Raw genomic sequence first — 27501 nt, 5'->3', positions numbered from 1 at the left:
GCTATTGTATCACATGTAATGGCCCTGCGTCTTCCACGGCCTGACAAAGACACACTCTTTCCTCGCATTATGATTTGGTGGTAAAGTTTTTCATAATGTTTTACAAGTCAGATGCTGCATGTTCAAGTCACTACTTTAGTCTGTTTGGAGTATGACAAATCTAAGATGATATCTATGGTCCTAAGGGAAATATAACACATAATAAGTATAATAATTATAATAATAAAATTTCCTTCGAATTCATTCATTGTAATTTGATATATTGCATAGCTTTTAAGAAGGAATTAATTTTTCATTTATGTATTTGTTTTAAATTGGACCATTACAGCAGACCACGTTGCGCCCCTGTTGCATGAAGGCCTATGTAAATTTTGGTGGCGGAGGCATGGCGCACAAAGCCAAAGATAGAGTAACAAATCAGGAATTTCCCTTCTGCCACTCCTGAGAGCGCAAGAGAAGGACGAAAGTTACGGATTAGGTGCTTCTTCTCAGGAGGGTGAAGTCAAAGCCATCCTTTGGACTTTTTTTTTTTTTTTTTTTTTTTTTTTCTATTCTAAAGTATAACAGCAATCTAAACATCCTTCAAGACTAGTTGATGGGGCTTTTTCTTAATCTAGGGAATGCCTTTTGTTTTATGAGTCAGGAGTCCGTTAGGCTACCTTTTGGCATTTTGCAGAACTATTATGGAATAAACTACGCAACGAAGTGGCACCAAGAGAACCAGCTGATTTGAAAATTTGGACTTTTGTTCTGTTTTATTGAAACTTTCCTGGGGATTACGGAGTTTCTCGTCGGGACACCTAATTTCCGAGGATTTTAAGAGTTTTTTTCATTAAGCATAGACTGTGACCACGTCTGGATTATGAAAGAAACAGACGTGAAAAAAGGAAGCGTGAAACATCGCCATTAGAAAAAAAAAAGTTGGAGAAAGGGGAAATGTGGAGTAAGAGTGGCGTCTACATTAGGATGTTGCTGCTTTTACAATGGAAGTAAAGAACTGTTTTACTGCCGCTGCGCTGCTTTGTCTTTTCTTTTGCTCCGTTTTCAGCCAAGAACTCAACGTTAAAGGCAGGAATGTGTGCAAAGCACCCGGGTAAGAATCCATGCTGGGTGGATTAAACTGCTAGTTTGCGTTTTATTTAAGTAGTTTTCAGTTACACACTGAAAACTACTTAAATATAAACATAGACATAAACGTCCAAGTTTTGCTTCTGCGACTCTGCTTTAAATAATTAAGACAGAAATGAATGCAGCTACATAAACTTATGAATGGGGGTCAACTGTCTTATCTTTGGAAGAAAATGTAGTTTTAAACTGTACAGGTGACAAAATGTTATATAAAGTTTTGTGAGTTACTTTCTGATCGGTTCTCGCCATTGCAAAATCATGAAACTTTTTAAAGCTGTATGTTGTCGTATTTATAATCATCAGCATTATTTTAAAGCTATCCACGTTGACCTATTTTTTGAGGTGCATAACGCGATTTCTGTTCAGGCGCAGGGGGAGGAGTTCATTAAAGAAGGCAACTGTGCAGATGTGCATACATGTGGAGTGTTTTTATCTGTAGGAGTCGCTCTGTTGGCTTTCATGGCAACCTTTTACACAACCAATTAGTTACAAAAGTCAAGTTTTACATTTTACAAAGCAAGGGAACTCTAAAAAAGTTGAATGTTGATTGGTTTGCCTGCAAATCTGAATTTCTTGAAGGATTTTGGCAAAGCCTCTGCATATCTGGCTTCTTGTCTAAAAGGAATACATCCAAGTCCACAATTACTGACTGCAGCTTCCAAACATGTTGAAGTGATGTCGATGAATTCTAAAAAAAAAAAAAAAAAAAGAAAAAAAAAGTTGTTTGGTCAGAAACAGATAAACATCTTTTGCTAGTATTTCTTTATTCTCAAAAAATCCTATGTCATGTTGTGTCTATTTGGTGTATTTAAGTTTGTGTTTATTCTGTCTCAGAACGACCTGTTTTTTCACTACAGTTTGAAAATATAGAATTTTTTATGTGCAGTAAATATTGCTTATTGTAACCACACTAATAATAGGGTATCTGGATGAATCCACTTACTGCCATTTCCAAAGCCTTCAGAATGGAAGTAGTCTGGAGTTGTTCTTTCATAACATAAAGTTGTGTTTACATAATATTTCCTGAAAAAATAACTGCTCAAGGTTTCTCCCCTCCGGCCTGGGGTTCCAACAAGTTTGGCAAAAGGGTGACTGGATTATCAAATAATATGATTTCAGGAGGAAATCAGGAAATGTGTTCTGCTAGTCATGATGGAACCTGGAATTTAAGTCAAGGAAAAAGAAAATCTTAATTGTTCTAATGACACACATCATTCTGTTTTCTATACTAAATGTCAAACATATTTCTTTTTAGCCTCAAAATTCTTCAAATCTCTTAAATTCTGATCTAAATGAGATTTGGCATCATTCATGGTACTGTAAAGAACCAAAATTGTAATTTAAATAAATACTTGAAGATTGCAACTCAACAAAGCTCGGCATATTTGCTTTTCAGTTTTGCATAAAATAATCTCCAAACAAGAATAGAGCAAGAGCATTATATGTTTCTGGGTATGCCTGAAATAGTCATTTTGCCTTCCTCACTAAATCATGTGAATTGGGGGAAGTGAGAAGAATTTATGTACACTTGTAAGCATATCCACCATGATCTCACATTGCAAAATCAGCAGCTGAATTTAGCTGGAATGACAATAATACCCTAACTTGGTCATAATGTGGCCTTTCATCACCCATTGCTTTCTAGTCAAGCTGTTGCTTGAAATGCTTTCGAACCAAAAAGTTGTCAGCCTCAATATGTTTATGAATCAGAAATAGAAAAACAGAGCTTTTATGGAAGCCTATGATATATAAGTTTTGTGGTAATAAACAGACATACATACAAAAATTATTCAAACACAAGATTAACCAGTGAAGACCTGTCATGTAGTTATTCATCCAGGTTGGTTGCAGAACTTTCAAGTGAATAGTAAAGATTCACATATAATATTCGAAAAATAATGTCAATAATCACAACATTATTGTGATTAGCATTCATATTATTTAAGCCAATTAAATTACAGTAACTTAAGGCTTCTAGACTTGGCTAAAACCACTTGCTGAAGCTTAAACCGAGCAAGAGCGAAAAATATGGATTTGAGTGACTTTAAGAGTGGCATGGTTGGTACTGCCACACAGACCAGACTCAGTAGAAACTGCTGTGATTTTCATACCTGTCTTTAAAAATAGACTCATCATGCTTTGTTATTGTCAGGGATAAGAGTAGAACTGGTAGACTGGTTTGAGATTAAACAAAGCATCAGTAGCTCAGCCAATGTATGCGGGAATGAATGTGAAAAGTGATGCCAGTTTGATGAGTTTCAATTTCAGCTACAACACTGACATGGTAGTGTTAGAGTTACATATGAAGAAAATGAACAATGTGTCTTGTATCAATGGGTCTGCCTGGTGGAGGTAATGCAATGGTAGCAGGGACTTTTTCCTGGCACACAATGCTCATTAGTACCAGCTTGGCATTGTTTAAATGCCAACCTTAGTGAACCGATCCACAACCACCAGATTTCAATTCAATGAAACACCTTTGGAAAATAGTGAAACGTGAAATTCTCATCACAGATATACAGCCAACAATCTGCTACAACTGCACAACAATGACGTGTCAGAATGGACACAGATCTCTGAGAAATGCTCCAGACTCCTTGTTGAATCTATACCATTAAGATGTAAAGGTAGCGCTAGGAGCGCTATGAGAAGGTGCGAGAATCAAACCAAGTGCTATGAATGCAAAATCCACAAATAATATTAGTAATTTGACTTATCTTACTCTTATGAGAAGTACTACTGATGATAGATTTAGACATGTGCCTGTTTGGGCAGGATAAAGCACAGCTTTGCTCCTTTCGTTCTGAGGAGCCGCCATCTTCAAAGCATTAGAGGAAGCTGACGTGTTGCAGGGGCCCAAAGAGGTCACAGGGAAGGGAGGAAGGAGACACATCCGTCCTTTCCTGTCAAGACTAAAACTGTCTGCAAAATGTTTTCTTTGAATATTCAGGCTCCTTCCCCACAGGGAAGAGTCAGATAACATGATAAAGTGCACAACTAAGATGTTATAGATGATGGAGTGTATTTATCTTATATACATTATAATTAATCATATTGGGGTAATGATACAACAAATGTGCTTTACATTTGATCTTCTACGCACTTTAGCAGAAGTGGGAAACTGTAAGAACTGTGAGTTCAGAGACGTGAGCTGGGTGTGGTTGCTGCCTCTTTGATATGTGTTTGTTTTACTTCATTTCAGTGCAGTGCTCTATCTCTGCCCTCTTGTTTGGTGTCTCATAGCTTCGACTTTGTTTTGTTTTTTCAGGTCATCAAGATTGGTTTGCTGCAGTGGATGGGGGCAACTGGGAGATGAATGCCTGACACGTACGTTGGAATAGGTCTTGCATTAATCAAAACATGTCAAACGGCTCATTGTGTGAGCCACTGTGATAATCTGGTCTATTCTTTTTCATTCCAGCCATCTGTGAAGGCAACTTCACCTGCAAGGAAAATGAGGTGTGTGTCAGGCCGAATGAATGTCGCTGCCGACATGGATACTTTGGAGCCAGCTGTGACACAAGTGAGGCCTTTTTTTTTCACCTTTCTAGCTGGAAGATATCTGTATTTTCTGTTTTGTTTGGATGCTAAAAAAAAACTGTATGAACAAATTTTGGGAAAAGAAGCCACTTTACAGTTTTTTATGTTGAGCCCAAAGCATTGAAAATTCTAATATACAATAAAAAAAGGAACAGCACAAAATTAAACTCTGAAATTTATGGTGCTTAGAAAAATTGAATAATTAATAATTACTATTCATTTGATTAACTATAGCCTTACGTTTTAAGACAAGGTCATTTTAATAAAAGTTATAGATGTCTCTTCTTCAGTTTTCTTGAAATTTCTAGTTATTTTGATGCATGAGCAGAAATATTTCCAACTATCTGAATTTGTCTTCATTTTAAACAACAACAAAAAAATTTATTAGACTTCTAAATGCCAGATCATTGTGAGTGCCTGGCAACAGAAGGGGGAGGGATAGTATTGCATTACTCTATGTGCTATAAAGATGGAGAAAACTCTATTCACGCTTAATACTTTTCAGGAGGCCTTTCGCGTAATGAATTTGAAACAATGTGAAAAATTTTCTGAAAAATCTGTGGTTCTAAAGACAGAAACAATCTTGATATGCCATGTCACTTGTAATTAACAAATAAATAACAGGAAGAGTGGAGGAATCAAGGTAGTTTACTACAAAAAATAACAAAACAAACTATGATGAATGCGTACAGACAGAGCAAGAAAACAACTGAACTAACACAGAACAACAAAAACAATAAAATAATCAGGATCAGAAAATAAGAAATCAAATTTTAAAGAAGAGCAGACTACTTGTTTAGAGTATTCATTCATCATCTCATGTTGGCCAGCTCTCCTTCGAAAAGAGACTTAATCAAGGGAGTTTCTGGTCACATAAGGATGATAAAAAACCTGCCTCTTACCCTAAATAGATAACAAAAAAAAAGGTTCAGGGGAAATACCCAGATGAAAGTGTTATTTCAGTAAACTTCAGCAGTTTTGCTTTGTTCACTTTAATATAAGCATGCTTATGCATAATACAACAGTGTAATCGGTATTAAATATGCTAATTTTCAGTCTGCCCTTATATAATAAAGTGCATTGTTACCTCTTCAAACTGTATGTAAAATCATCAGTGGATCATTGTTGTGAAGCATAGAAGCATCCAGACACATTACTTATCAGCAGTAATGTGTCTGCTGCCTACTCTGTATCGTTAAAGAAAGAGGAGAAAAAAGGTGAAGCTATTGATTTACCATTCTGACCATGACCAGGGAGGAAATCCCTCACCACACCCACAATTCATTGAAGATACAGTACAGTATATCCTTGCTGGCCTGGGATTTCCCTAGGAACCCCCAGAATGAGCTGCTGCGTGGTTTGAGGAGAGATGTGCATGATTTTCCCTCAAAGACCTGTTACTTGACCTCTGGTAAATGGAAGACAACAAAAATATTGCAGACTTGCAAAATAATATACTCTCAGACAATCAATCAGTCAATTTATCAATCAATCAATTAATCAATCAATTTGTAGAAGACAAATCAAATATTTTTGTTTTATTTACATTCATCTCTCTCTGTGTATCTATATATATATATATATATATATATATATATATTAATTAGAAAAATAAAGTATAAGTTCAAAAATATAATTTCTGTGTGTTCATCAGGAAAGATTTATGTTTATTTATCATAATAATGTAACATACATTTGCAAACATCTGTATGTTAGCATTTCTCTTTTCAGTGTGAATCTACAAAGATTTAACTTACATTATTGAATATCCTAATGCAATAACAGTTTTCACGTTCCCTGACTTTACTTTGCTTTAACAGAGTGCCCTGCCCAGTTCTGGGGCCCTGACTGCAAGGGAAGATGCAACTGTTATCCTAATGGCCAGTGTGACGATTTGACCGGCAAGTGCACCTGCAATCACAACCGTTGGGGACCCAACTGCGAGAATGCTTGTCAGTGCCAAAAGGGCAACTGTGACCAAGACACAGGAAAATGTACCTGTCACACTGGGTGGTGGGGTCCACACTGCCACAACATGTGCTACTGCAGCATAAATTCTGTCTGCGACGTGAATACGGGGCGATGTCTATGCCATCCTGGCTGGACTGGGAGGAACTGTGCAAATCAGTGCAACTGTAACGGCTCGCCGTGCGAGCAGTACACGACACGCTGCCAATGCAAGGACAGGATGTGGGGTCCTCGATGCGATCGAGTGTGCCAATGCATCCACGGCAAGTGCAACAAGGCTGATGGCTCATGCACATGCACTCCAGGATACCGTGGGAAGTTTTGCAGGGAACCATGTCCTGCTGGATTTTATGGCCAAAACTGCAGAAACAGGTGGGGAGAAAATGCATGTCAGACAGTAAATGTACCATTTTAAAACACAAGAACCAGTTTATAGATGTTGTATTTCAAATCCATATTGTTGTGTGTATTTGTGTTTTTGGTGTAAATTGTGGTTTGTAACAATCCAAGGTAAGAAACAATGATGGAAAAATGCTTATTCTGGTTTTCACATTATCCAATAATTAAAAACACTAAAGGAAATACTATAAAAAAACATTCTATTTTGTTGAATTTGTCTTAATAGACAATTTTCAAAAGAAAACATATCATGGTTCTTTGTCAATCAAATGTGTTAGATACCTATCACAGATTAATGGTCAAATTCCAATTGAATCTTTTCAAAGCTCTTACAGCTGAAACTAATTTTACAAATTATTTTTTTGTTTTGGGGTTTTTTTTTTAGTCTTCCTGCTTTGAGTGGTTTTCATTTATTTAGTACAGACAAAGCAGATACGATATGTGTGCGTGTGTGTGTGTGTGATGACAGTTGCTGTAAACAGGGTGTGGTACAATAATACAGAAAAATGCTTGTGCTGACAATTTAAAGTGTCATCGGCATATTACATGAGCATCTTGTCAGTTAACATTTCAAAGTGAGAACATTATTCTCTATACTTATTACACAATATAAAATATACTTTACTATATTACATCCAGACTTGTTGTCAACTGAACTGAGGTTGAGGTTAGTTTTCTCTTTGGCCAAATTGAGGAAACATTCCCATTGTGGGTACAATTCATGTCCTGTGGGACATGACTCATTTTCTTACTTGTAAAAGATGGGTATGAAATAACCAAAACTTAAAAAGCTAAAATTGATTAGGGGACAAAATGGCCAGTACCCAGCAAAGTTGATTATGAAGTTATTAGTATAAACTGAATTCTTGTTTTGTTCTGTATAAACAAACTCAATATAATTTAATTACATTTTTGGAATCCCTACCGAGAGTGTCAAACAAAAATAAATCTCCAAATTCATTGTGCATCTCTAAAGACTAGTGCTGTTTTGAACATTCAATATTGAAATGAGAATGAGATTTTGATACTATAATCCTACATCTGTTTTCTTGAATGCTGTCAGGTGTGGACACTGCAAGGGTCAGCAACCCTGTAAGGTGACCGAGGGCCGGTGCATCACCTGTGACAGAGGCTGGAACGGGACACGATGTGATCAACTCTGCTCCAAGGGCTTCTTTGGGGAAAACTGTCAGGAAGTGTGTCCCACTTGTAAGGACGGTCACCATTGTGACCCCATTCATGGCAAATGTTCTCACTGTAATCCTGGCTGGATTGGGGACAGGTAACACCAAACTTTTTCTTTACCTATTTTTAATTTTATAGCTCTGCTATTTGAGCCATCTGATCAATATAATTTAAATTAACAGTACTGATATCATATTTCTTATTTGTGATAGGTGTGAGGTACGCTGCCCCAACGGCACATATGGCGAGAACTGTGAGAACAACTGCAGCCAGTGTTTTAATGGCATCTGTCATGTAGTCACCGGAGAGTGCCTTTGTGACCCAGGCTTTTATGGCACCTAGTAAGTTATAAGGCAGTGCATAGTGTAAAAAGAAAACATGTTTATGTCCTCGGCAGCTTCACAGTGAAAAGATTTGATCGTTTTCATTTTTCTTTAGCAATAGAGTTGTATATCTTGGGAACAGAAGAGTTTAGTTTACATTTAAAGACTCTTTTTTTAGTGTCTGAGGGTTCTCCTAGGCCTTTTTTCTATCTTGTTCAATTTTACACATTTAACACATTGCTGTCGTTTCTCTTCCTCCTTCAAGCTGCAATAAGACCTGCCAGCCTGGCCAGTATGGAGTCAACTGCAACCAAACCTGCTCCTGCAATGACAAGAACTGTGACCCTGTGTCTGGTGCCTGTCATCTCCGTAAGAATATATTTTTTAAATGCTTTCTTTTTTATTAGAGCTGTAATCAGGAATGGCCTGGTTAAAATTTCTTTTGGTGGGGGTTGCCACTGATAAAAAAACCCTTAAATTTGGATTAAAATCTAAGTCTTTTAATTCAAATAGTATCCACAATAATAGTTAAACAACAGTAACATTTTCTGTCACAGTTACAACTCCTATCCACATCAAAATATAATTTTTATTGACAAAAGAGGGAGATTTTTGTAATTTCTAGTGGTCTATCCATCTGGAGTCAATTTAGGAGATACTTAAAACCACAATAATAATGGAGGTGTGTTTATGTTATAAAATCTGTTCTTCATAAGCTACAAATGTAAGCTTAAGGACTTACTGAAGTAGAAGAAAGGGTAAACAATGTCAGAGAAAATGCACTCTGCAAATATTTTTGGGAGAACTTTTATTATGGCCACTGCTTTAGCTATGCTAAGAACATCCATTTTTATGGCAATACTTTTGAGATTAAATGCATGTGCTGGTTTTGGCACTGGTATCATTGTGCTTTTGAAAGAAATACCCTTGTCAAAAAACTGAGGAAAAATTATTATATTAGAAGTATATTAGAAATATACATGCTTGTTAACACAAATATAAGTCAATCACATGGCAGAGAGTGCCACAAGCCATTTGGCACTTTCAAATGCCATGTGTTGATATTATTACAACCCTGATGTTTGTAGATATGGTAAAGACAACTTGCTGATGTTCAAACTTGAGAATCAACAATGAGAAGAAAGGAAATTTAAGTAACCTAGTTGTCAGTACCAGATAGATTTGTTTAAATATTTCAAAAACTTTTGATCAATTAAGATTTTTATGTACTGGCTAACCTTAAAATAAATGGACTGAAAGAAAGAGAAATTAACCAGTAAGTAATAGTTGTGTGAACATAAACTGAAACCGTTTTAATCTACTTTGAATGATTAATTGAGCATACTGTAATATCTGATAGCTCAGATCAATTGGAAGGTATGTATAACTGAATTTAAATTATTAGTATTTTTTTGGTAAAGTTTCTTGAGACAATATTTGTTCTGAATTGGCGCTGTATAAATAAATTGATTGGAATTCAATTAAATTGAATATAATTTCCTCTAAAACAGCTTGGCTAAAACATAAACACCTTGATCAGGGTGTGATCAGAAGGATTTGTAATGTGGGGGGACTCATTAGTTAGTCGACAAGTGACTAATGAGCAGCTAGCAAGCCACATACAGCCTTTCTTTCTCTTCTGGGCAACTTGACTGATTTGTTAAGCTTCACATTTTAACTGTAGTTGGTAAAATTTTTTATTTTGAAGAATCTATGTAGCAAAAACTGCCCTGCAACAGACTGGCGACCTGTCCAGGGTGTACCTCGCCTCTCGCCCAGAACGTAGCTGGAGATGGGCACAAGCAACCCTCCCGAACCCATTAGGGACAAGGGTGACCAGAAAATGGAAGGATAGATGGTTGTAGCAAAAAAAGCTTTACTCAGGTCAGCAGTTCAAGCTCTATTGCAGTTACTTCAACTGAACCACACAGTTAAACCAGAAAGTTCTGTCACATCATGACACAAGCCAAGCATTGTGAGATGTCAAAGGGACTGGCATTAACTTCTCTAGTTTCTAGCAAACTATCATAGCAATTCGCTTTGCTCTGGGAGAAGTAAATGTGGGCACACCAACATGTACCCATCTTCTGACAGCTACTTCTGGAGGGAGATTTCACCATCTCATAATGCACAAATCATTTCAAACTGGTTTATTAAACATGGTAGCACCTCATTGTACTTTAATGGTCTCCACAATCACCAGATAAATCTGAAGGCAGAAATGGGTCCACCCTGAGACAATGTGTTCATACCAAAACAGCTGATTAGTGTATTCTTTAGACACCAGACCAACAGAGTGTGTCGAGAATGACAGAAGTTCAGTGCATTAACCGTTTATTGCGTACACATTTCATAGTAACAAATACATCTATTCAGGTCTGAGGTGAGATTCAAGGTCCTTGATTGCATTTCCAGACTGAAGTTGATGTCCTTTTTATTGCTGTGTTTGTTGGCTCTGTTCTTCATAGCTAGAGTAGAGACAAGGGAGAAAAGGAAGAAAAACTGAAAGAAATGGGGATGGAAAGACGAAAATGAATAGAGAAACTGAAATTGAGACAAAGGAAAGCAAAAGGTGTTGATTTGGAAAGATTTTTTTTCAGAGAGGCATAAAGCATATTGGGTTAGAGCACACAACGATCGCAGCGATTTTTGGCCACAGGAAAAGATGGATGTTGACAGGCTGGTCAGAGATATTATAATACCTTGTCATTCTTGCACAACTCCTCTTTCAAAATCAGCAATTACAAACTGCCACACCCACACTTTAGCATTATTTATGATAGTCAGTTAACTCCTAACTGAAGAAACTTTTCCTCATCTAATTCTCATTTGTCCATGCAAGTGCAATGCACTGTCCATGCTTGTGAAATAGAGTACTTATTATACTTGGGGTGTAACCTATTTGAGAGAAGGAGGGGTGCTAATAAATCATTTAACGATGAGAGTTTAGGATGAGGGGAGGAAGGTTACTGCAGGAAATCTACAATGAAGGGATAAGTGGTTACATGAATTATGCAACACCAAGGCATCACATTAATATAAATCCTACACATACAAGTGCTTGGACTTAGTTCCCATACTCAGGTTGAATTTAGTTTTACAGTAAGTCATAAAAATAGACTGAATTTGACTGTTGTTTTTTTGAAACTGGCATTTCCTGCACCCGGGTGGCACACCCTTTACTTACTGCATTTTATCTTTCAGAGCCCAACCAGCGGATGGGTGTGATCGCAGCTGGATCCTTGGTCTCCTTTTTACTGATTGCCCTACTTTCTCTACTATGCTGCTGCTGCCTCTGTCAAGACAAAGATGACCACAAGTGAGTGATAGATGGAAATTCTGATTAAAATAAAAAGTAACATTGTCTTTTATAATTTATCTTGCATCTAGACAGTTATTTAAAAAATAAAGGGGTATAATAATAAAGGGTGTTTTGATTTGACATTGTCATATGGATAAAAGCTGGTGCCCTCCAAGAAGGCAAAGGGCCAGGTTTAAAATGCTTGTTTTAAATGATTCATTTAGATTTCCATGGCATCATCTCTTTTCAATGCTAACTGAGACAACTCTACCAACAGCAAAAAAGCCAAGCGGATTTTATGCGGACGATTCAGCCGAATCAGCACTAAACTTCCCCGTATTCCACTGAGGCGACAGAAACTGCCCAAAGTAGTCGGTAAGCCTCAAAAGCTTTTCTTCTCCTCATATCCCAGCACATCCTGGCCAAAAACTGTATGTTATGGTATTCAACTTATTAACGGAGAAATTGTATTCCTAAAACAGATAGGTCTGACTTTACAAACGTTTACTAAAACACAGAGAAGTACATCCATAAATGACTGTCAGTGTGAGACTTTTCCTTGAGGGCTACCTTCATCTGCTCTGTAGATGATGAATAGAGTTGAAAAGTGTATGGTGGCTGGCAGGCGAATGTGGGGTTTCATTTAGAAGGAATGCACTGGTTTTAGAGACCCTTATTATTCTTGGCACTTTCAAATAACATGTGCTCATATTATTACGACCCTAATCATGTAACTTTTTTTCTTCTCATTTTCTTTGCCCCTTTTCATTCTCCCTCCACCCAAAAAATGTGCTCTTTTCCTAACACTGAGTTGGAGGTTGTATTGTTTAATAATGGCAAGTAGTTGTTCAGGGGCCTGTCTGCTAGTATGTGACGTTCTATCAAAGGCCATACTGTTTGGTTAGACATTGCAGCTACATGTGGAGGTCTCGTGGTGAGTGTGTGACAGATGTGTCTGTGAGCGCAGTTGTTTTCATTGTAGTCAAAGGAGATATCTTTCAATTCCCTTCTGTAAACAATTTGTCATATTTATGGTTTGTCTTATTGCCTAATTTAAAATGAAAAGCCTAGTCTGATCAAAAAGTTTAACCAATAGGTTTTTTGGGGGGGGGGGTTCAAGAAAATCTTGTCTGCACAGGCTGTTGTCTTAGTTGTTCAGTTTTCAAACATTTTTAAGGTTCCAGCATTTTAGTATTTTAGAGGGGTAGACTTCTATTTTTGTGGCAAACATGCTTGACAATTCATTACTAATGTTTTATGATTTGTCTTAACAGGTATGACCATTTTAGCATGTCCACTGTAGCTTTAAAACTATTTAAACTTAAAAAGAATGATGCTAACCCCTCCATTTCTACACTATGACTCCCAGTGTTTCCTTGCAATCACAAAAATTTCTATATGTTAAAATGTATCTTTGCTATCTTTGTCAGTGGGCAACACAATAAAGTCCCTTTTGGTGTGATGTCATTCTTTCATATTTTTTTTATGCATTACCAGTCCATCTAGAAATTAAATGATCGTCAGTCCTCCAAGTCAAATAATTTTTAGCTAAATTTTTCAGAAAATTTGCCCTGGTGGATGAATCTTCTTTCACTCATACAGAGAGTCTGCATAGGATTAATGTAATTGTTAAGTAATTGCCTTGACATTTCCATACCACTTAAGTAAAATATACAACAGTGGCGCCTGTGTGCAGTAAAAAAACATTTAAGCTGTGATGCTCTCATGCATGTTTGTACACCAATAAAATGCGTGATGGGGTTGAGGTAGGGGAACCAGAAACAAAAGACCCATCAGTGTAATTTTATGTTGCTTTGGCAAAATAACTTCCCATCTCTGCCAAGCCTGTCTTCACTGTTTTACTGCATGTTTTTTTTTCTTTATTTAAATTCTGCTTGCAAAGTGAATTGCATCACAGTACAGAGGCAGAGTTTTCACCATCATAAATATACATGTACTTCCTATATACTGCAGGATCACATGGAGAATGTGATCTTTCATATTATGAAGGCTCACATTCTCCCTCATAATATGAAAGGAGAATGTAGGAATATATTTTGGCTACAAATAAAATATTTTAATGGCAACAGTCAGAAATGTCAGGTTTATGGTATAATCAACCACTTGTAAATCCTAAAACAAAAACTTTCATATCAAGTATTACTTATTGCGAATATTCAATGTTTCTTCTTTTTCTTGGTGTGTTCTGTTCCATGTTTTGCTTTCCTCTGCTGTCTGTCGAGCTGCCCACTGAAGTGTGATCTGGCAACATTTAGAAAGTAACTCTGTCAGGAGCTAGACGGTCCTGAACACATGCATTCCAGAAGGGGCCCATTGGGGCTGGAAACAGGAAGTGGTCAAACTTACTTTAGTGTGTGTCGGAGCTGTGATTTATCCTCACTGGGGTCAGTGTCAATAAATGTGCCAAGGCAAAACTAAAGAAGGAATAACGGGGTCAAGCAATAGGAAACAGAAAAGATTTACTCCTTGCATTGCTAGCTTCAAATCTGTTTGTGAAACCGAGGCTGTTTGCTTGAAGGTTAGCATTCCACTCTGAGTGTATTTACTCCACACCCTGCCTTTTCTCTGTCTGTCTGGCATTCCTTGCATCATCTGGTTCCAAATTGTTTCTTGTAAATCGGTGCAAAGAGCTTCACCATCTGTTGTTTCATCTTAATTTGCTCAGAGCAAAACTGACTTGTAAATGCAGAGGTCAGAGTGCAACTGTTGCCTATGTAATTACCTAAGGGTGTGTGTTTGTGTGTGTGTGACGGGAGTGTTCTCACCCTATAAAGCTGAATAATTTAAAATGGTGTGATCCAAGATATTCTTACAAAAAGACGTACTGGATCTCATTGAGTGTATTTTGTTTTAAACTGCATTTGTTTAAACTTGAAACTAAACATTAAAGGCTCAGACATATTTATTTGCGTAACTACTGTCACATTATAATCACCGTACAACTTTGTCAAGTTTCAAGTAATTGTCTTGCTTTATCCCACTGTTCTTGTTTCCTGACAACCTCAGCCCCACAGAGCAGCTGCAGTGTTGGTGCTGTGCAGCTGTGATAGGTCAATAATGCGCTGTTGTGTGCAGGCCTTCATGCCGAGGGATCACTGTGGCGATGAATCTTCAAGGCAATGTTCCCAACTAAACCTCTGGTTTCAAGACAGCAGCTTTCAGAGGCAGTTGTTGTCCTGCACTGCATACATCTAATGATGCATGTGTTTGCTTGTTTATTAGCATTGCTGAGGTTTTTGCATAAGTTAGCTACTCTGCATTCCTCAGTGACTGTGTGTCTGTCTGACTCCCTGTTGCTGATCTTACAGTGGAAACAGGATACTCTCCCATTTGAAAAACATCTTTTTGATATTTTTCTTTTTATTGTTCATTCAGCATTCTTAATAATGAAGTTCATAAAAAGCCTTATTATATAACTGGTTATTTTTCTCCCCTAATCTATAACAGCTTGTTACTAAACCTTGCTTTAAACTTGAAAGCAGCCATTTTGTTGTAACAATTTGCTCAAATTTTAACAAAGATCTTTCTTAAATGACATCTAGTGGTTTAAACTTTCCTCTGATATTTTTACCCCAAGGTAGAAGAAAGTGGTGTGTTGCAAATTAAATGCCCTAATCATTCTTTTGTGAACATAGAAAAAAGTATAGATTTACTTCTGAGATTCAATTCAGAGGTTTAAAACACAATTTGGTAGAAACAAATATGGAGAGAAAAGTGATTTTGAGAGTTCATCTCTATTAACTCTTACTGTTAAGATGTTCCAACTAGAAGTCGCTATCAAATGAAAGGCACATGGAAAGCATATATTTTGGCAAGAGCAGTGCACAATTTATTTAAAACTGTCTTAAATCTGTACCAACAAGTTAATGAGGTATACTTCCACCCATGTTTCAATCCTCATTTTAAGATTAATTAAATTGATCTTGGTGTCTTTGCATAAATTTTTCTAACAGATATGTTTATCAGTGATGAGGAAACAAAAGTTGTGTGAACTTTCGTTAAACATATATGTAAATTATCATAACTGAGGGGCAAAAGATCTCCTCAGCATTTATATAGTTCTAAAATAATTTGTAGTAGCACTGTGTTTGTTATTTTTTCCTAATTAAAACACTTGAAGTGCAGGAGTGACCCACATTCAGAGGCCTTGTCCTCAATGCAGCCCTCATGTCCTCCCTTTCTCTCACAACCTGCTTTCCTGTCTGAACACTATCAAATAAAGACCACTAGAGGTGGAAAAAAACGGTTCAAGTGCAAAAATTCATCCCTGAACAAACTTGTTGTAAAGTCTTGTAAATCTGTCCACAGTCAGTTTATCTGAAGCTTAAACAAATGGATGGACTCATGTGTCATCGGGTTTGTAAACTGGAGCATCTGATGTGGTTGCTCATGTTAAGTTAACGGGGAAAGCAGCTTTGGTCTGTAATGAACTGTTCACACCAGATGGGAAGACTGACTCCAAGTATGCATTAGAAACCACAGCTGTCCTGACAATGAAGGGTCAGCAGAACGCTGTGGTGACTGATGGGGGCTGGGAGGTATGGAGAGGGAAACAGGATTTGACCTACATTGAGACTGAGAAAACGATTTATTGGAAGAAGACTTTTAAACAAAGAGGAGAATAGTTTCAAACAGAGCAATTTTAAAATGCAGCTCTCAAACACTACTTGTCGTAACACCAATATTTAGTTTAAATTAGGAATAGGGAATGGATAACAGAAATTAAATAACATTAATTTTGAAAACCCTTAAGTAAAATTAGGCAGCCTGTTTTTAAAATTTTAATCACTATTCATGTACATAATCCAATGTGCTTTACAAAAGAATGAATGACTAAAGGTGAAGACCACATCAAGAAAAAGAACATTAAAGTAATAATAGTAAACCTCCATCATAAAGTTCATGAGATAAACTTTAAAATGCAAATTTCAAACAAATAAAGGTTAAAAGTGATTCAGAATTATATAGTCCTGAATGTCTTTTCAAATCCCTATAATGACATTTTGAGTAGAATTCATAAATCTTTTGGTTAACCTTTAACTGTCAAATATGAAAATGTGGTAAGCTACTAGATTAATGAATTTGCTCTTAAAAAGATCATCTTTTCCACCGAGCTAACCAAAACCTATTTTCCTCTTACTTCTTTGACACGGAGTGGGAACAGACTGTTACTCTTGTAACGGAGAACAAAACTCTTGAAATGACCTTTTGGCTTCTGTACTTGTTTTCTCTTCTCAGTAGCACATCACGACCCAGAGAACACCTTCAACTGCAGCTTCATTGAGCCGCCCTCAATGGCCGAGCAGCCCTCCCCCTCCTCATGGTCCTCCCAGGAGTCCTTCTCTTCCTTTGAGAGTGGAGATGAAGGGCCTGTTTATTGTGTTCCGCATGAAGGTTGGTCATCACATAAGCAAATAAGCAGTTGGTTATCTGGAATGACCATCTCAAATTTACAGATTGTCTTTGGCATAGGAGGTCTATACACGCACATGCAAACACAGAGCTAAACATATTTTAAGAGGCCAACTCCCATGTGTCACCAGTGACTCACACACTTCTGTATTTCTCATTATGAAGATAGTTTGCTTCTAATCATAGGCCATCTAGATCCAGAGAGCAAGTTAATTATAAACAGGAAATGGAATGGTTTTGTCAGCATATGGCACATATGAATGAGTTAAAGTTTGATGGAAAACACCAGTTCTATTAGTTTCTATTTTCAAAGTTTGAAACTGCAGCTCAGTCTTAGTTTGAAGGGATTTTCTTCAAATCCCTTCAAATTTTGAAGAAAATTTCTGAGATATTAGTTCTCAGAAAATTAAAACAGCAATTTGAAACCAGCATCAGTCAAGACATCAGTCCAACTCAAAGTTTACATTATAAAACAAATCAGTCAAAAAAGTGATGCTTCTCGGAAGTTGCCTGCTGTGTAAACAACCATCCCCCAGTGCAAAGAGGGAAGTGCTGAACAGAATGAGATGGCTGCTAATAGAGAAGAATAGAATAGAATAAACTTTATGGATGCTAATATTAACTGAATATTTGGAAGTGTGTTCAACACAGACTGAACGACTTCCCCCGCCACCATTATTAAAACTACAGGCATTTTTAAAACAGCACAGAAAATTTACGTCATTGTTCACAATTTCTCCTTCTGTTTGCTGATTGGCCCAGTAAAATTTTTATCAGAGGAATTCAAGTTAATGGGAGGAAGCCCAGACTTTCTTCCTTGCAGTGAAGCACAGTTTATGTGCTGCTAAGCACATAGACTGTGCTGTGATGCGAGATTAGAAGAGCAGAATTGTGTGTTTACATGTACCTTTTTCTCACAGTCTTAAGATTAATCTGAATAAAAACATGTTTCATATCTGTTAGAATTACCAAACACAGTTCTATTTACCAAATACCACAATAATGAGATAAATACTATGCCAAAGATTTATAAATGTTTTCAACCGGTCACAGTTTGTCAGGTATGTCTTTATTTAGAGTATTTAAGCCACTGTTTTTTTTACATCAGTTTGTTGAGCTATTCAGCCCAAAGAAAAAAAACAAGATTTCAACAAATTTCTGGGAAACCCTAAAGATACCAACTATATAAGAAACATGTAGCGGTAGTATATAGATTCTGATGGGGTTGTTCTGGAGTTATACAGTGTGCCATAAATGATCCACTGTATATAAGGCTGGTAACAATGCTTAGACTTGATTACATAAATGATCCTTTGCTTTCAAAATAAATGTAAAGTGTTGAGCAAGACAGAAATGACAGAGAAATATCATAATGTTTTATTATCAGAACTTGTGCCAGGTGAATTGTTGCATCCCCTAAAACTAACACACTCGTATAACCTTTTGAGTTATGTACCCTGAAGTTTATTTTATTGTCTGGCTTTCTTAACTGCTATAGCCTAGTGTACATAGTTGACCACCTGAGGTTGTGTTCCTTAAATCTAAAAGTAAGTTGAACTTACTGTATCCTTTATTAATCCTCTGCCAACAATCAACAGAATCCACGAGTGACAGCAAAGAGAAGCAGAGCCCCAACCCTGTGGACGAAAACTCAGAGGATGACACAAACAAGGAGGATGCAGGGGAGTACACTTCACTAAAAGACACGAGTGTCACCAAACCGGAGAGCAACGAGCAGTCTATACTCAAGTGCTCTGACAGTGAGATTTCAAATAGTGAGTCTGAGTCTGCTGCCCAATACGCCTGCATTGCCCGCCTCTCCAAGCAGTCAAAAGAGGATGATTGCATTGGCAAAGATGGTGATGGTAACCTTACATCAGAAGCCAAGGTAAATGGGAAACCTCCCCCTTCACCTGGCAAGCCCAAACCACGGCCACCAGATCCATCTACTAAACCCAAAGTGTCATGGATTCATGGAAATGCAACAGGGTCTCAACAACCAGAGCAACAAGGGGGGAATAGGGCATTTGCAGTGTCAAAGGAGAAAAACAGGAGCTCTAGCAATAGCTCATTAAAGAATGAAGAGCGTCATAAAATAAAAGAAAAGAGTCGGAGTCAACAGAAGAAGCAGGATGGAAATGATACTAATGCAAATGGATCACCTAGCAAACACAAACTGCTACAAGGTAAAAAGTCTGGAGATGAGCATAGCAGTCCAAGTCACATGGAGCACATCAATGGTGTTGTCCAAAATGCCCTAAAAATGATAAGCAGTTTCCGTAGCTCATCGCCTGAGAAGAAGATTGCTGAAAATCCAAAGCAGAGTTCTAAAGAGCCACCAAAGAGCCCGAAGGTAATCCACCCTCATATGAATTCTGAAGCGGCCACTTTACTGGCTGCACAGCTCAAGGAGAAAACTCAGAGCATCAACAGGAATGAGGGGACTGGACTGACAAAGACCAATGGTCTCTCCCTACCAAAGAATAACCAGGAGAAGCCCACACCTCCACAGAAAGCCAAGAGAACCAACTCCAGTGGACTTGGTCAGCAGGGCTCCACCAAGCCTCTGCTGCCTACCACAAGCAACCTTCAGAAAATGGTGGCACCAATCACCAACAACTTTGGGACCCCCGAAGCCAAGAGCCCGGAGAAGCAGGACTTGAACGGCTCCAGGACGGGGGACCTGCTGGACCCTACACCGAAGAAGACTCCCATAAAAAAGCCACCTAGGAAGAAAGGCAAAGGTGGTACCCTTGATACACCTGAAAGTAAAACACCCCAGCAAAAAACAGCCATTATGCCGCCACAGGTAGTGAAGTAAATATTTGGAAAGATTCTGAGCAGTTGCCAATTATTTTCTACAAGACTGAATTGTTTGTTTGAAGCTAGCAGCAACATAGCTTTTTAATCAATGAACAGCTTGAGGGCAGTGCCTCCAGGGACATTCAGAAGTAACAACCTCTTTGAAATAAAAGGCACAATAGAATTACACCTGGAGGGTGTTTTATGATAACCATGACACCATTGTTAAATATCAAGTGTATGTATTCAAGTTGCAACACAACTTTGTCTAGAGCTGAACACAACACAGTAAACAGGGACATTATCTAAAAGTTCATTCATCTCAGCTGCTGGGCCATGAGCCCACATTTATATTTACCTACTGCATGTAAAATGAGTATTGATTACATCAACATTTCTTTTGGAGATTCACTTCTAATGAGGCTTTTGATATGAAATGCGCTGTCTGTAATGTAATCCACACAAATCAGTCGACGCATGTAATGAAGTAGAATGACACAGGGAATAGGTTTTAAATGTTCTTACTAAAATGTTTTCAAGAGTATTTCAAGATGCTTCCTGTATGGAAAAAGTACTCACATGCACTGCTCAAATTTAACTTTGACCCATGCATCCACACAGTTTTCAGTTGGAGGGTAAATTTTGAAACAAATTCATATCAGGTGACTGAACAGGTCATTCCAGCAATTTTACTTACTGTCTTGGAAACAGATAGTTTCAATGACTGTGTGTTTAAGATCATTGTCTTGTTAAAACAATCAGCCCTGTTTCATCTTTAGATTGTTAACAATATTCTTCTGGTACATTTTTCTATTCATTCTTCCATTGATTATGTGAAATTTTCCAGTACCATTGCTGTGGTAGAACCCTACACCATGTAGGGCCCAAATAGAAAGCTTTGTGGTAGAGTGCTACATTGGAGTGTGCAATAACATTAAAAATAATTCCTTTTGGTCTCATTTGACCAGACTACACTCTCCCAATATTTGATTGGCTTGTCCAAATGTTCTGCAGGAAACAAGCGTCAATATGCTTTTTCCTTTGCAATGACGTTTTGTAAAGTGAGTGTGCATTGAGGCCACATGGGATGAGTGCATTACTTCATAAGAAGGTATGTACCTGCTAATTTCAGGTCTTTCTGAAGCTTTCTGTGACTAATTATTGGCTCTTAGAGAACTTTGCTGATTATTATTTTGACTCCTCTATCAGAAGTCTTGCAATGGCTGGTTTATGGTGACATGTTCTTTGCAATTTTGAATGATGATCCCAATGGCTCTAACTGAGACGTAAAAAAAAAATAGAATCATGTATGTGACCAATTTTCTCAGAATTAGGATCTGATGGTCCTGAGAGAGATTCTTCTAATTACGGCATCTTCTATGATACCTTGATAATAAGAAAGCCTTTTAAAGGCCATTAACTGGGACTAAGCCAACCAATGTTAACTGGCATTGATGAGTGCAGTATTAATTGCTACAAACAGACTTCAGCTATTTTCTTGGTTTTCTATGCCTTTGTGCGACTTTTTTGTTCTTATATTTGAAGTTTTTATTACACACTTTTATTTTTAGATTTATTTCTTTGTAAGAATTAGTAGTTTGTTTGTTCATATGTATAATACTTATGTTGTTGCTGAGTTGATGTGAATTTCATGTCAATAGCCCCATCACAAATACATTTACTGAGAAAAGTGTTGACATGTTCAAAACTGATTTCATTGCTTTATGAGTTGTACAGCTGGAATTTAAAAGAACAAGGGCCAGAAAAATAGCTATTAGCATGTAATGCACAAACAGTGACAGTGAGTAATTGGTGCTCTGATGACTAGAAGCTAACATTTTTGTATTCTAACTTGCTTAGAGCAACATGCAGCAATATAGCTCTATACCAAAGCTTTTCAAGATCATTCCAGCCTTAAGGAGTTTCTTTGCAGATGAATCTCTACTCTTGGTATTATATTTAAAAATGTTAATTAGTCTAATGAATCTGAGTATTTCTATGACCATCTTTATTAAAAATACAAGAAAAACTTCAATCAACCATCACTCAGATTTGATGGTTTAAAGTTCACAAATGAAAATAAGAACATTTTAATTCTTCATTTAAAAATTCAGCCTTTTTAAGCTTTTTTCTACTTGAAGCTTAATCAGCGTCACTTGGCCAGCTCTGTCAGATGTAATTTGTTGATTCATATGAAAGGATTTTGCTAAGATTAAAGAGAATGTACACTTGCTGTATTTGAACCACTAAGCTAAAAAAGAGAACCAAAACAATGTAACGTCCTTTAGTTTCTGTTTGTTCAGCGTTCTGTTACTGGATTCTTTGATCCCTCAGAAAATTAGGTCACTGTCAAATTCTAATTTTGAATAGATGTCAGTAAGATAAATTTTGTGACAAAAATAGCTTTCCAAGAATTAAATAATACCAGCTGATTTATGCTAGATTTAGGAGGATATTTGAATGTTCTTGCTTTGGGCAAAAACAGAGACTTAAATGGTACTTTATCTTGTGTGTAAAACCAAAGTAATTTCTGCCAAAGAATTTTGCCACCATTTACTCCAAGTGCAGACTCCATAATTTCACATCCATGTATTGTTGTGGAATACAAACAATAAAGTTTTCAGGTAGGGAAAAAAAAGCTAATTTATAGCAGCTTTTACAACTTGAACTACATGAACAACTAGTGGCATAGGAAATGATGATAATCTGCTTTAGGCATGTTTTTGAAGTTGAAGAGTATTACATTAACAAAATGTTTCTATCTTTTTTCATTAAGGTACAAGCCATGTCTTTATGTTTTTCAACATTTTACTTGTATACATTGTGTACTTTTTTTATTATCTTTGTAAGCTGTGCTTATATGACCGTGTGGGTTCCTTTGTTTTCTTTGGTGTGAATGAACTGACTTTCATATATTAGCTTTTTTTGGTTTTGCTGTGTTGCTTATTTTTGGCTCTTTGTCAAATCTGCAGAAAGAGTACGTTCCTTCTCTAAAGTTTACATTGGCTTTGTAATTGTTCTCTGTTGATGTTATTGTTTGTGTAACACTTAACTGCATGACGCAGAGTGTAATTATATGGCATTATAGCTGCAGAGGAAATTTGTAATCTTTCTGCTCCCTCCATTTGTTATTGCAGCCTTCTGTAAGCAAATCTTATACAAAAGAGTATTGTACAATACTACCATAATACCACTGTTGTAACAAGTGCATATGCTTAAAATCATAATACTGTGTAACTATTAAGTTGCAGTCATTTGCCTGATTGGCCTTTGCCTGGTTTCATTGCCTTACAATGCATTTTTGTAAAGAAGGGCCTAAAGAAACTGCAAAACCGTCACCAGCTGTAAGATACATTTTGTTTTAGTTGTGTTGTTTGTTTTACTACAACTTTGATTGCCTTTTAGCGTATGGCTGTTACACTCTGTGTGTTCATTTAGTTCTTTTGAATAAAAAAAGCAATATGTGTAGCCAAAGTGGAAACCATGACTGGATAAACAACACTCTCTTTAACTTTAGTTTAATTTCTTTTCACAGAAACAATATCCTCATTTGTGACACATATTTGGTCTGACGGGGGTCATGTACTCGCATTGAATTTTTTTTCCCAAGTCCGTGACATTAGAGTAAAGCTGACAATATAAATATAAATATATATATATAGAAATGCAGAACAATACAGAACAAGTCATTGACTGATATATGACCCTTTCCTGCCTCTCTGGATTTGGACTGCTGAGTCTCAGGGACATGGTAGAAGTCCTGAGGCGTTCAGTCAGAGCGGTTCTTCAAAGGGCCAGAAGGAACCAGGAGACTGTTGATTGGCTTCTCTAGGAAGGGGGACAAGAGCTCCTTTCATGGGCTTTAAAACAGTGGAAACTCTGTTCTAAGAACTTAATCATGTGCTGGGTATATGGTTTATTTTGGAGGGGATAGAGCAAAAACTGATTTCAAGGTATGACTGTTTGGTTGGTTGGATGGATGAATGAATGAATGGATGGATGAATGAATGGATAATTGGAAGAAGTGGGAGTGTTTTCATTATTGCGATATTGTGCAAAGCATTCAAATCTGCAACTTAAGATTTACCCACACTACCACATCTTTATTGATTCTCTATAAGTGGCAAAGCCTTGAAATGAATTAGTTTTCTAAATCAGAAGCATAATCCTAAACAGAAAAAAAGAAACATTAGGAAATAAATGCTCTTAATAAGAGAAATGGTGACACACATTTTGTGTTTTACCATGATTTTTGTCAATGCTTTGTATGACCCCATTTTTCCAGTAGAATAGCACTTAGACTTCTCCTGTCTTCTCCTGTCATTTTATGTTCTCTTTCCTTCAGCTCCCCACACAGCTTTTTCTTTCTCCCTCTTTTGTAAAGGAAATCTGGTCGCAACAGTAAGACAACCTAACACGCTATGTTTCAGGACAAAAAAAGCAAGAAAAAAAGATGAATTTTTTAAAAAATTTGGCACTGTAATTAATTCCTAACTGCTAGTATGAATTTATTACATTACAATCCAAATATACACAGCTTCACAAGGATGCTCAATTTGCTGTTATCTTAGGAAAGCCATGTGTTTAAGGCCCATTCTTTTTAGATCCACTTTGAACCTGGTCTTAACTTTCACAAAGCTTAGTTTTAAATTCTTGTAAGTCTTGTCAGCCAGGTCTTTTACTGGATCTATCCTCCACCCTTTCTCCCTCACATAGTCCAATATTTCATGTGACAACATCTTGAAGTCAGATTTACTGCCAGAAGAGAGAGGAATGTTGACACAACTGCCTCCATCTGCGAGCTGAGAATGAGCAGATGGAGAAGATTCTCAGCTGAGGATACAACACATGTTCTCTAGCTTTTCATCCCTGACATGTTGTGGGAAAAGCAGCGGATCTTAATGTTTGCATGTATATTTGCATGTACATTTAAAGCTTTTAGAATAACTCTGTTGCTGAAGTTTTGTTTGTCCTTTTCTTAATTATTATAGTAAGAGAGTTCCATGAAAATAATTTTGATAGCAGCATGTGGAGAGAAACATTATTTCTTGTGTAGTTGACTTCAAGCCAGAGAAAAGAAACATAGACAAAGGACCAATTGTACAACACCAAGTGAAGTTTGTACAAAAACTGTCAGAGTTGGAGCCATGTGGGAATGGGGTTCAGTGACATCTCAGCTGGCGGGCTGAACACGAGTTGGACCCGGGTCGCCCTCCGCGTGCCATGTCTGTAGAAACAGCGAGACTTGAAAACTCTGGCCCCATGAGTCAGGCAGAAGCCTTAGACTTAAGAAACAACAACAACAAAAAAACCTATTCCAGTCCCTGTGTTTCCATGGTAACAAGAACAGATTGGAACCACATCTGGTAGCCATTTCAGTCCTTGCAAGGAGAGGAAGAAAGAAATTTATGAGTGAGGGAGAAAAAGACAAATATTTTCTGCAATGCAAAGCAGAAAGAAAGGAGAGTCAAATTACACTTGAAAGTGACTAAAAGTAATAACTTAACAACGGAATTATAAAAAGAGGGGAATGATTGTTCAAGACTGATCTTAAAAGCAAAGACAAGTTTATGACATCCTTTTTTTTCTACTAAAATCTAACTTTGGTTAAAAGAGGTCTTAAAAAACATTAATGCTGTTTTGATGTTACTTTGGTTCAAGCTGTGGCACAGTTTTCTGAGATGCTGTCATTTCCTTGCATCAGATGTTGCCAGAGGAGATTTTAAAAATACAATTTTCATCTCTTCTCTCTGTCGACGCTCAGTCTGCAAGAAACATTGTCTAATTGCAGCCCTTCCTACACGATAAACGCTGCTCCTCAGCTCTGTGGAAATGCAGAAACTATGAAATGACATTTACTGGAAATGGAGCTGGTGCTTTTCTTAAGCCAAAACCGCTGAAAACTGAGGTCAGCGTGCAACTTGAATGATGAGGAAAAAAAGGGGGGTACCACTCGCATTGTATGTGTTCAGAGGTTTCCAGTGGCAGCTACACACTGTGATTTGAGACTGTCTTATAATAAGACATGACACTACTCTGTCTTGGCACGGAGCTAAATTAGGGTCTTCTTACTGCACAAATTAAAGCGAACCACACAGCAAGGCGACCTCCCATATAGTCACTCAGACAAGTTGGTAAAGTGCAGAAAGTGGGTCAGAACAGATGAAGCTTGAATACATTTCTTTGGGTGGAGAAAATCTTCAGTGTTGTGCTTACTGTCATTTTGGAGGCAAAAAGCTGCTGCTATTCTTTTAGTTCAGCCACTTTTATGAAGTCCAAAAATTTTTTTTCTGACCGCCTTTAACCTCATTGTTGCATCACTATGTGAGACTTTTATACCAAAAGGTTTTTTTCTAATGTGCGTACCTCTCTAGACTTGGAAATTTACAGTTCTTTACAAATGTTTATGAATTTATTTCTGTATCTTATTGTACTATTAGCATACGTTTGTAAAGAAAAACTTATATGGGCAAATGTCACCAGGCCAGGAATTGAACCTGCGACTACTGCCATGAGGACTAAGGCCTTCATAAATAGTTCTGTTTTGCCCCTGCACCACCACAGCACCCCACATGAGAAATGTTTTAGATAAAATCATCTACCAAATTTAGAATCTGAACACAGCAGTGTCCGGGGCCAACAGAAGAAAAGTATCTAATTCTGGTACTTTTACAGAAATGCTTATTAACAGACACTGTCCCTACAAAACAAATGAAATGTATTTTTTTTTTATGTAATTGCAATTAAGTTCAGCTAGTGAAGGGTTATTTAATGTCTTTCATGTTTCTTGGCCTTCATGACGTTGTTTCTTCAAAAATGTTCTCTGACAAACGTCTAAGGGCTTCATAGAACAATTAGAATTATACTGAGATTAATTTACAAAAAAATATTTGTGACCTGTGCTGCTACTGATCACACCAGGTTATATTTAGCAGAATCAGAAAAACAGGAACTAACCAAAAATAAATTACTAAAAAAAACAAAAAAACATTAGAAAGCCATGAATAATTTTCCTCCTTTTTGACAAATATGCAATATGTTGTGCTCTTCTGTCACATCAAATATCAATTACAGTACACTGAGGTTTGGTTGTGTAACATTTGAAATAGGTTTAAGGCTTTCAAATGTTTTTTGCAAAGCACTGCAAAAATGATAGAAACTGTCAGATATATAATTAAGCTTCGGGCCTTTTCCATCCAGAGTAAGATCTTTCTGTTTTTCTTTTCCCATTGCATGAATGTGTGTGCAAACAGTTGTCTAGAACTTCAAATTGCCCTGGATTTTCCCCCTTTGTCAGCAGTATTCCAGGGAGTGCATTAGTGGAAAAGATTTGGATGGCTAATAAAAAGCAGATCAGTCATATGACTTTTCTCAGTGTTCCTCTTCTTCTTTCCTGTTAAATCATCTCTCTTTCTTTTTCAT

At 37.1% G+C, this 27501-nt stretch overlaps 1 protein-coding gene across 1 annotated transcript; it reads left to right on the top strand.

Annotated features, from left to right (window-relative positions):
- The first annotated feature begins 433 nt into the window (after nt 1-433).
- scarf2 (scavenger receptor class F, member 2) lies at nt 434-23553 on the top strand. Its single transcript, XM_044111626.1, has 11 exons — nt 434-1093; nt 4397-4455; nt 4550-4651; nt 6489-7008; nt 8099-8317; nt 8433-8561; nt 8809-8912; nt 11748-11862; nt 12122-12219; nt 17104-17259; nt 18876-23553. The coding sequence occupies exons 1-11, from the start codon at nt 984-986 to the stop codon at nt 20096-20098; spliced, it is 2835 nt and encodes a 944-aa protein (XP_043967561.1). The 5' UTR covers nt 434-983; the 3' UTR covers nt 20099-23553.
- Nucleotides 23554-27501: the final 3948 nt, after the last annotated feature.

Source organism: Gambusia affinis, linkage group LG03 (assembly GCF_019740435.1).
Source record: "Gambusia affinis linkage group LG03, SWU_Gaff_1.0, whole genome shotgun sequence".
In the NCBI taxonomy this organism is placed as follows: Eukaryota; Metazoa; Chordata; class Actinopteri; order Cyprinodontiformes; family Poeciliidae; genus Gambusia; species Gambusia affinis.
Note: the sequence above shows the minus strand (reverse complement) of the source record. Positions and strands in the feature narration are given on the sequence as shown.